General features: G+C 41.1%; 1 protein-coding gene across 2 annotated transcripts; it reads left to right on the top strand.

Moving 5' to 3' along the window:
* The first annotated feature begins 1,586 nt into the window (after window positions 1–1,586).
* Window positions 1,587–10,305, top strand: LOC139288814 (protein-serine O-palmitoleoyltransferase porcupine-like). 2 transcript variants are annotated; one of them, XM_070910232.1, is made up of 13 exons: window positions 1,587–1,622; window positions 2,736–2,878; window positions 3,039–3,231; window positions 3,760–3,803; window positions 4,684–4,865; window positions 4,955–5,085; window positions 6,068–6,193; window positions 6,687–6,787; window positions 7,449–7,525; window positions 7,774–7,837; window positions 8,029–8,114; window positions 9,437–9,547; window positions 9,641–10,305. In XM_070910232.1, the coding sequence occupies exons 2-13, from the start codon at window positions 2,743–2,745 to the stop codon at window positions 9,740–9,742; spliced, it is 1,353 nt and encodes a 450-aa protein (XP_070766333.1). In that variant the 5' UTR covers window positions 1,587–1,622; window positions 2,736–2,742; the 3' UTR covers window positions 9,743–10,305. The 2 variants fall into 2 exon arrangements, with proteins under 2 accessions (XP_070766333.1, XP_070766334.1); XM_070910233.1 differs by lacking the exon at window positions 1,587–1,622 and having other exon boundaries at window positions 2,728–2,878.
* Window positions 10,306–11,396: the final 1,091 nt, after the last annotated feature.

Below are 11,396 nucleotides of genomic sequence, written 5' to 3'. Positions count from 1 at the left end.
ATCAGCCAATAAGAACAGGAGACAGTTGTCCACAATAAACTCTTAAAGGCGAATAACAAAGGAAAAGTGTTATTAACAAACATTTTTTTATAACAATAATAATAATAAGACTAACAACATGGGGGCAGTAGGTGATAGATCCAGACTTTATAGCTCGGGAGGTAGAAATACCTGTAGAAAGCACAAAACAACATAAACTTTAACATTCATAAGTACATAAATATGTGTGAATTAGTTCTTCCCCTCATCTCCCCTCTGCCTTATACTGAAACATGTATAATATTGATGCAACATCTGTACAGTTTTATGGTAATAAATTCATATGGTGACATATACCTGTACAGTTAAAAAGTGTAAACATAAAGTAACTGATATTTTCATTCATGCTTTTCCCTCAAGGTGGGGCTTTGTTCTACATATATAGTATGTGTATACATACGTATATGATGTATACATATATATATATACAGTATGTATACATGTATATATCTAACATAACTATATACTTCATGTAGGCTATATAAAGTAATCTATTACATTAGTAATTCAATATTTATCCCAGCACTCTTCGTATACTAGTTTACAATTTACAGAAACACTCAATATAGACATTGCAGGTTGTTGTTCATTGTTGCTTTTATATATATCTACATACACATCTACATTTTTCACCTACTTGTGTGTACATAATAGCTCTATTTTTATGTTTACCTGTCTTTGTTCAACTTTGCTGTCCCTGTTTTTAGCTGTATGTATTTTTCTATCTTCCTCAAAATTGTTCTTGGAACTATGTACAATGAAAAACCCAAGTTAAATTATTTGTATGTGTACACATACTTGGCCAATAAAGCTGATTCAGATTCTGATCCCCCAAGGGGATGACAGTGAAGCTCCAGTCAGAGAGGGTCATGAGGCAACAACACTTACAATATAACATAACATAACAACACAACACAACACAACAAAACATAACATACAGAACATAATATAAGACAACACAACTAACACAACATAATAAAACGTAACACAACATGCAGAACACAACACATACAGTAATAATATCTGTCCGCTAATACCACCTGACGAACTTACATTGACCCCCGAACACAAACACTACTTATACGTTATATTAACATACATCACCCCTGTCCCCCCTGCGTTACATTAACGCACCCACCCCCTACTGGACACTTTACCTGGACACTTTACTTTATTCTGGTCACTGCACTGTTGTTATTTATCTTATCTTATTTTTATTTTTATTTTTATTCTTATTCTTATTTTAGCTTTTATATTCTACTTATTTGTTATCAAAACAATAGCACCTTCAGACCACAGCAAATTCCTTGTAATGTATGTTACTTGGCAATAAACAGTTTCTGATTCTGATTCTGATTCTAAATACTTGGGGCCAGCGGATGGCGGTAATGCGCCAAAAAGCTATTTTTTCAAAATAACAGTAAAGAAGAAGAAGAGCTACGAGGGGCGAAGAAGAAAACGTAGTGGTGGAAGAAGAGGAAGAAACGGGACCGGACTAGAGGTATATTGTTAGTGAAGTTCTCAGTTATCCAGGCTGTTATCAGGTCCGGACCTGCTGCCTCTGCCCCTCTTCCACAGCTCAGGTTAGCTTCCTAGCTAAGTTAAAACACACCGTGGCTGCGGCCTTGACTCGCTGCACTTCTCGTCTAACAACAGTTGAACTAGTAACTAGTATATAAATCTGCCACATTTCACTGAGCTGCTGTGATTTGTTAAAGTCCGCTTAACCACGAATAACTAAACAAGTTAACGGTAACGGTAGAAAGCTAAATGTTTGAAAGCGTCTAAAGGTCCGTGGTTAACGTTATGTAACTTCTGTGTTAGTGTTTACTAAAAAAAGTTAGAGTTAGCTCAGTTAAAGTTTCTTACTAGAAGTTACTGATCGCTGTGTGAAATGTAACGTTATAGCTAGGTGGTGGGCCTAAAGGCTATATGCGTTGTCCAGTTTGTGAGGTAAACATAGCTGAAACTAATGCAATCTAACCTTAATACAACAGCTCTGTGATGAATCCTCCTTCATGAAGGTTATAATGCTCAGGTTGTGTTGAAGCTGTTGGTTTATGGTTTATGCGGCTGTTTTAATTATCAGTCTAAACCCTTAATGATACAAACTGGTTTACAATTAATATGCGATATTTTTTATGACTGATTAATTGTTAATTCAGCTTCTCATATATCAGGATTGGTTTCTTCTTCCCATCTCATTTTTTTGATTTTTATAAACTGAATATCTTTAGGTTTGGGGTTTTGGACGTGAACAAAACAGGTCTTCATCTTGGGAAGTTGTGATGGGCATTTTTATTTTCTGAAATTTTATAGATCAAATTATTAATCAGTGCACCTCATTGATAATCTTTACTTTTAATTCTGTGTATATTTGCGCTCTTTTTCTCGGCATAAATTAAGTTCTATCTTATTACTTTGATCAATACTGAAAAAATAATTGCTGCAGTACCAGTCTAAAGTAACTGGACCAATACATTACTGTTTTATTTTACTGTAAAGCTCGTGTTCACTGATTAGCAAAATTGTCCACAGTGACATGTGGTTTTGGATAAGATAAAAGTAATTAATTTGTCCTTTTGTCTTTATCTCATTTATTCATTTTCATAGGTTGATGAAAGATGTAATACATTTGGTAACTCTGTGTGTGTGTGTGTGTGTGTGTGTGCGCGCGCGCATGTGTGTGCACACAGCTGCAGGATGGACATGTCCATCAGGCTGGCGGTCTTGCAGCAGCTGGCTGAGAGCTGTGGTCTCAGTACAGTCCAGCAGGGCCTACAGCAGGTCTGGAGGCTGCTGCTGCTCTGCCTGATCTGCAGACTCTGCTTCAGACTGGGTGAGCTGTACTGACTGCATATCAGCGAGTAGGAGCCTTGACACATTTATTACACCTAGCTAGCAGAGATGAGGAGACATATTTCAGTTTAAGCCTCATTAGGGGAACTAGAGGCCGTTGGACTTGTGGTTGTAATTGTTTTGCTGCGTGTGTTTGTCAGACGGTGTGTCCACTGTGAAGCATGTCGTGTCGGTGTTGGCTGGGATGTATGGCCTCTTCCTGTTCTTTGAGCTGCACATGCTGTGGGTGCTGTTGCTCAGCGCACTCTGTTACCTGGTTCTGCTCCTCAGCCGACACTCCAGCAGCAGAGGCCTCTTCCTCTCCGTCGTCATCCTCATCTACCTCCTCATTGGGTGAGAAAACACTGCAAAAAAAACAGACTAATTATTGCAACATGTCCTGGATTGTGCCTGAAGTGTGAGGCAGTAAGCCACTTGCATCTCCAACTAGTGGTGACTGCATGCTTTTTCCACACAGTGTGCAGCAGTGAGGTAGTGTTGCAAGCATCATCATCATCATCATCATCATCATTCACTATTTACAGTTTGTGACTGCTCTGTTCACTATTTATTTATTTATTTATTTCCCACAGCTCCCACAGTCTAAAATTTTGATTTAAATCCGGAACTATCTGGTGGCTCAGTATCCATGAGAGTGACTGCAGGGGTCATGACCAACATACATGGATGTGTTGTGTGTGTTTGTGGGGATGTTCTTTGTGCTGGAATCAGACTGGAATCATTGCTTGTTGAATAATTGTACACTTCCTTGTCTAGTTTCATGCCATTAGTTTCAGTTTCATAAGTAGTTTTGCAAACCTTTATGGTTTCTGATGTAGACTACAAATCTTGTAATATTATTTTTCTGCGTCTTCATTTCAGAGAGTTGCATTTAATTGACATGGTGACCTGGAACAGAATAAGAGGTAAATATTCCATCATTTGGTCTGAGAATACTGTCAAGGGATACTGCAGTGTTCCCATAGCTGCGTCGTTGTGTCAGAGACAAAGCTTCTCTGTTAGATGGTGAAAATAAAATCGCTGTGTTGACTACAGCATGTGTTGTGAAGAGTGTATGTTAGACATTGTCCACAACTGTGCATTTAATTGTATTTAAGAAAGCTTCCCTAACAACAGATTAGTTAGCTGTAACAATGACAATTTTCTTTATCTTTTTGTATTTGTACTATAAAATAATTTACTATGATTATAAACAGAGAAATGTACAGAACCCCCCGGGGGAAATCTGCGTGCACTGATAAACTGAACGCAGCGTTTAGAGAAATGCTTGAAACAAGACTTCTGGAACGTGCACCTGCCATTCAGAATACAATGGAGAAGTAATGTAATGAGCCGGTGTACATTGTGTTATAGTACTTATAGTACTGTATTTGTCTGACACTTAGTTGGTGTTATATTACCTTAAAACTCGGTATAAGTCTATTAAGTATAGTTGTAGTGTCTGATATGAGTCAAGCTCCAAAACGTTGGTAACACGGGCTTTCTGTAAACATTTTAAGTCTTGAGTTCAATCTGAGATTATTTTTGCCAGACTGAGTAGAACTAACCATGATGAGTAAAGTTCCCCTTTAATATTTGTTCAAGTCAAGTAAAATAAGTAATGTTAAATGTGTTTCCACCTTAACTGCTTTCACTAAACATGCTGCAACATCTGTATTCAGACAGAAACGCCTGAACATGCTCTGTGCTATTACAGCGCAGAAAACAAGGTGCTTTTTCAATGTGTTCAATCATGATCCTGGTAGTCTATGATGGTGTTTGTGTGTGTGTGCATGTGTGTGTCAGGCTCTCAGATGGTGGTGGCAATGAAGGCCATCTCTCTGGCCTTTGACCTGGACAGAGGAGCCGTGGGCAGCCTGCCGTCCCCAGCGGAGTTCCTGGGTTATGTTCTCTTTGTGGGCACTGTGGTCTTCGGCCCTTGGATCAGCTTCTCCACTTATAAAAACGCCATTGAAGGCAGAAAGCTGGTGAGTAGTTGATTTTTCCTGCCTCATCTGTGTGCTGGCTGTTCTTCACGTATAGTACTGTGGTGGTGACGCGGTGGTTTGCTCCTCAGAGCTGGCTGTGGCTGCGTAGTTCCTCCCTCTGCCTCCTGAAGAGTCAGATCTGTCTGCTGGTCTCCACCTGCATCGCCCCTTACCTCTTCACTTTGTTCATCCCCATCCACGGAAACACAGTCACACAGAAGTAAGGCACATTTCATTTACATCTTTGTCCCCCTGCAATACTGCAGCTCTGTCTTTCTTTGCCTGCTTCCAAGAGACATTTGAGTCAGATATGAGTCTGCTGCAGTGTGTTTAAAATAAGACACGAACAATGGGGTTTATTATTAGATCATGTCTTTGAGAAGATGTTGTTCTGCTTCCATCAGTTCTGTGTTCATCCCTCCACAGGCCACTTTAAGGCTACTGTGCTGATTATAGCAACAGTAGCATGATGTTACAGTAACCCGCTGTCAGGCGCTTGGACAAAACATTCTGAACTCAAGGTCCACTCACTAGCTTTTTGTGAAGCTTTCAACTGCGTCTCACTGTCTTCACAAGTGGATACAGTTTGCTCGGTGTTCATGGAGATGGTTCAGGTGTCATCATGTGTGTTTTTTCATTACTTTACTGACAACCATTTTCCAACTCAAGCTTTCATCCATATTCGACGAATTTGAATTCCCATTCTCACACACACACACACACACACACACACACACACATACACACACACACACACACACACACACACACACACACCGATGGCAGCCAGCTACCACTCAGGGTGCTGGCCAACCATCGGGAGCAGTTTGGGGGTTAGTGTCTCTCAGTGTCCTTTATGTCTAACTCAGATGTGCACTCTCATTGGATGAACCAACAGACAGCAGCTGCCACCTATGCAGCAGGAATATATGCCTCCGCCATGTTTAAGTCAAATAACTGGAAACATGGAAATTAGTCAGAGGACAAACGATTGTTTTATGACCAAAATCATATTCAGATCTTAGTTATTTGACTTAAACATGCACAACCACTGGTGCTTCACGTCATGTGATTATATATGAGCTGTTATCATGTGGACATTATGTTACTACTGAACATGGGTATAATCAGATTACTTAATCAAGTTGGATGAGTTGGGGACAAACCAAAGATAATTTGTATGTGTGTGGTGTGTTGCACAGGTGGTTGCAGGCTTATGAGACTGCAGTGTCCTTCCACTTCAGTAACTACTTTGTGGGTCACCTGAGTGAAGGCACCAGCATGCTGGCTGGAGCCGGCTTCACTGAGGACAAAGACAACATCAGGTGGTAAGTTCAGAGTGTCACATTTTTAGGTATAATACTGTCTGTCTGAGGGTCTCAGTTCAGGGAACTAACATATCTGGACGAGATGTCGGACCTTGACCCTGGAAAAGGCTTAAAGGACAACAGTAAAATAAATTCTATTCTGAAACAGGCAAGAAGAGATGTGTTGGGTGTGAAGGGGTTAACATGGCATGACTCATATGTAAGATTGATTGATAAGATAAAATAAGATGATCTTCATTGATCCTCAGTGGCGAATGTGTTGCAGCAGCACAGAGACAAAAAGTAAAAAATAAAGTTCATTGTGAATTAGAAAATGGTCGGAGGGCACCCGGCACCCTATCTACATTACATATTTATCTACATTAAAATATAGTATAGTATGAGTATGAGGGATCCTAACTCCATCAATTTAATCAGACGACCTCCAGAGTGAACAGATACAGGCATCCTCGTCTCTTCTCACCTCTCTGTCCCCTGTCCTCTGTCCCTGTAGGGACCTGAGTGTGGTGAAGCCTCTCAGTGTGGAAATGCCTCGCTCCATGGTGCTGGTGGTGACGTCCTGGAACATCCCCATGTCCCGATGGCTGAAAACCTGTAAGTCCTCCACTCTGTCCAGCACCACTAAACACTGCTGCTGAGGCACAAAGCCCATTCTATCTTATATGTGATATTTATCCGTCCTCCTGGAGTCCGTCTGCCACTGGTCCATCCAACACCTTCACTGATATCTCTTAGATTCCCTGTAACCGTTCCTCTGTTGCCATTATCAGACCAAATGTTTCACCAGATATATCTACATCTAACTTTCAACTATTTCCTAGCTGTTGAATGTGAGCTGTATCATCTCTTTGTCTGGTATTTAGAGCTGCAACAATTAATGGATCAAGCCAAGAGATCGGCAGAAAATTAATTTTTGAAGATCAATTACTTGTTTAAAAAATATTGGCTGGTTCCAGCTTCTTAAATGTCACATATGACATATATGAAATATCTTTGGCTTTAAACTGAAAGAAGCACATTGTAGACATTTTTTCACTATTTTTATTCCATTTTTTGCACTAAATCATTAATTGAGAAAATAATTGCCAGATTAATCGATAATGCCAATAATTGCAGCTCTTCTTTTATGACCTCATTTGTCAGATTAAAACACGCTGACACTGAAAGTTTTTATGAACGTTGCATAAACCCCCCCCCCCTCCCAGTATCTTGTCATGATGTCGTGTGTTGACTGTGTTCTGTCCATGTTCCACAGATGTCTTTAAGAACACCATGAAACTGGGGACTTTTCCAGCCATCCTGGTGACGTACACAGCCAGCGCCTTACTGCATGTTAGTAAGACGGTGCACACACCTTTACACTGTTGGTAATATACAGTATGCTAAAGTCATGTTAGAGACTGGTGTCCCTCTACGTTCACTTCAGTATGAGAACATTAACTGTAAAGAGGCTGTGAGTGTTTAACATACAGGTTTGTGCAACATTTGAATGAAGACACAGATGTTGTAATGAGAATATAGAGATATGATGCTGAATGATTGTCTGTCACTACTTTAATGTACCTGTTTGTTTTCTTCAGGGTCTGAGTTTTCACCTGGGTGCTGTTCTGCTCTCATTGGGCTTCATCACATATGTTGAACATGGTATGAGTAACACAAGTATTTAGCTGTAAAACGACAATGTTTACTGACCCAACACTGCTCTAAAGCAGGTGACTCTATGTCCCCATGTGGTGCATACACATGACCAAATACTGTGGGAGTGTGCAAAGTTGTTTGTTTCACACAGCTGAATGGTCAATGTTACTGTTTTGTTTTTTCATTTTCATCCTCAGTTCTGAGAAAGAAGCTTGCGTCAATCTTCAGTGCCTGTATCCTGTCTAGACCCTGCACCTCCGACTGCAGCCATCAGCACAAGAAGGTACAGCTTCAGCTCTACACAAAGCAACATTAAGAAGTTAAAACCTAAACTTAAAGTTACAGGAAACTTGGTTTAGAATCATACTTCTATATCTAGTTATATTAGATATATTTAAAGTTACAGAAAACAACTAACAACTTAACATCACCAGAGGCGGAGAGGATCAATACCATTACAGTGTTCCAAGTGATCTAAATGAATTACAAATATAAAATACAAAATATTTGTTTGCATAAGGATTCGTCCCCTTTAACAGAACTAAGTCATAACTGGTGCAGCCAGTTACAAAGACTTCAATGGAGATCAGCTGTGTGTGGTCGAGGGTTCAGTTCATTGTAGTGTAAACTGTAACTCGGAGGTCTGACTGTTCCTGAGTCAGTGAAACCTCCATGAAGACAAAGGAACAGTCTAAACAAACCTATGGAAACGTGACTGAAAAGCACGAAAAGTCAGGAGGCGATACTGAACGCCCCAGTGACCCCGTTAGAACCAGTTTTAATCTGTCCAGAAAAGGTCGTCCTCACAAACTGAGCAAGAAGGAGACGAGTTAGGGAGGGCGATGAGGAGACAAGTATCAAGACCATCGTGATTTCATTTGCTTTGAGTAGCAAAGCGCCATCTGACCTGGAGTCTGTTTCTGATTATTTGTTCCAGTTATTAAGCTGCTTTGCAGAAACATGAACATCCTGACGTGTCCTGCAGCTTCAAAGAGGAACTTAAAGCTGGGGGAGGCAGTTTTCTGGAAAAGGCAAAAAGAACGGCAGAATTTGAAAATACAGCTGTCCTCTCGTTGTTGACGAGCACGGACACGCGCCCAAACGCACAAGCAACACAAACTTCATCTTGACTACAGGCAACCGGCAGTGAGCCAGCCCAGGAGTTACCTTCAATTGCCATGCCAACTTTTCCTGCTGTATTTTCCGCCATTGTATCAGACTATCTCCTTCTGAATGGCCATGCACACACAGAGGTAGAGGTAGGGTTAACAGCCAATAGGAACGCCCTCTCTCTGAAATGACCTGTGATTGGCCAAAATCAAATCAAATCCTCTCAGACCACTTGAATTACAATATTCTGAAAGCTTATAATGTATTTTTTTCCCTATGATGCCAAAATAAAACTGCCTATCCCAGCTTTAAGTCCAGGTTAAAGCTGTGCTTTGCTGCCCAAAAGTGATGTCACGGGTCCTGGAGTACACTTGTACATCACTGCAGCAAAGCCAAGATTTTCTGGGGTGTTAAGTTCCACTTTAAGGGTCACAAAGATTTCCAGGGACACTATGAAAATGTATCACAGCGTGTTCTTTGTCCTTTGGTCTGTAGGAGTACTGGGTGATTTTGCTGAACCTGGTTTTCAGCTTCCTGGCTGTCTTCCACCTCACCTACCTGGGCTCCATGTTTGATCCTGGAGTCGATGAAGAGGAAGTCGAAGAGGTAAGAGCACCCGAGGACAGTGTCCCCAATGATCAGAACTGCACAGACACATGACACATGAGACTGACAGAGGGCATGTGTGCTTGTTTGCAGGGTTACACGGCCATCCATACCATCCAGAGGTGGTCTGAACTCAACTGGGCGAGCCACTGGGTTGTGTTCGCCTGCTGGGTCTTCTACCGTTTAATTCAATGACGTCATTGGAGCGGATGGGAAGGCTGGCAGACACCAGATACTTCATAAAACAATATCAGATGTTGTAATCTGAAAGGACTGTGGGACAGCAAACATGCTGGATGTGAAAATTATAAGAAGAAAATAAAGAAACGTCCTCAGACCTGTTGGGGACTGATGTGTGGAGGAGAGGTGGATGCAGAGTGAGAACAGACCTGCAGTAAACTGTCTCTTGGGTTAAAGGATCATCTCTGGACTTTTTGAAAGGAACTGCAGAAAAGAATCCGTTTAAAGATTTTACTGCATTGAAAACATGATCAGAGGAAAGAGCACACGTAAGACCTCCTAATAGACAAAGGCAGTCGTTTACTTGTGCCTGTTTGGTCAGAATGAGGTCTGTTGTAATGTTGGTGTTAGTCCACGTCCAGAAACATTTCAGCCATGTGTAAGTATAGATACATGATTATATTGATTTTTAAAGGGTCCATAACTGTTCAGATGTCCTTCTGTTACAACTGAGTCTGTTTTTTACTGCTGCTATTGTGTTTTTGTATTTTTTCTATTAAATGTTTCTGTAAATGTCATCAAGCTCCAGTTTGTGATTATTAGACTGACAGGCAGGATGTTGTGGAGGCTATACTGCTATATATTTCTATATACTACGATATACTGCTATATATTTCTATATACAACAATATACTATATACTACTATATACTCTGGCACAGTCACATAGATGCTTCTTCTGCCTCAAGGTCCACTTAGCAGCTTTGTTTGCAGCTTTCAGCTGCATCACTTTGTCACATGATAACAGGTGGTTGTGTTCTCGGTGGAGGTGGTGTCTGGTGAATGTCCTCCTTGATGTTTTGGAGTGTAGTGTCCTCCAATTCTAGCCAGAGTCTTCAGGTTTCAAGGAGTCAGCACTTATTATCACAAACCCCTCAACACATCAGGATGTCTTGTTTCAGATGCTATTATATAGTGACGGGATGAGGAGCTCAGGCGTCCAAAGGGAGCTTGAAGTAGAATCGCTCCTTCATGCCATGGAGGAGGAGACCTCGGGCTAGACCCAGAGCATGCTGGACGGATTAAATATCCCATCGGGGTTGGGAACACCTTGCACAGCCTGTTGCCACTCAGACCAAACCCAGACCCAGACTCAGACCCACATTCTGAATCAACACCAGAAACAGACAGGATCAGCTGTTTGTTGTATGTAAATGTAAATCTTTGGCTGTGAAGTCCTGATCTGTCTCAGGGTGAACAGTAATGTAGTCACCATCATGTGGAATAATCCAATACAAGTGATCAGCACGATCAGTGATGCTCCTGTTGGTGCAAACTGCTCACTGAGAAGATTCCTCACTTTGATGCTTCATTCACTGACGCCGCTGCTCCACTATGTTCACCAGCTAGTCTCTAACTGTCTGTCTGTCTGTCTGTCTGTACACTGGGTCCATCACTGGAAACAGCTGCAGTAAATGTGCCATATAAGACTAAAACACACATGTATACACTTGACGCACTTTTTATATGAGAATATTGATTAGTGGAGCTTTAACTCACCCGCACAGGTGTATTTCTTTTCAGGTGAACTTCCAGCCTCTTGCAAGATGGACTTGGACCCCCACCTGTCCTCTTACCTGTATCTAGTCAATCATTAATGTGTCCAGTCA

This window comes from Enoplosus armatus, chromosome 8 (genome assembly GCF_043641665.1).
Source record: "Enoplosus armatus isolate fEnoArm2 chromosome 8, fEnoArm2.hap1, whole genome shotgun sequence".
In the NCBI taxonomy this organism is placed as follows: domain Eukaryota; kingdom Metazoa; phylum Chordata; class Actinopteri; order Centrarchiformes; family Enoplosidae; genus Enoplosus; species Enoplosus armatus.
This window is presented reverse-complemented; position numbering and strand designations above follow the sequence as displayed.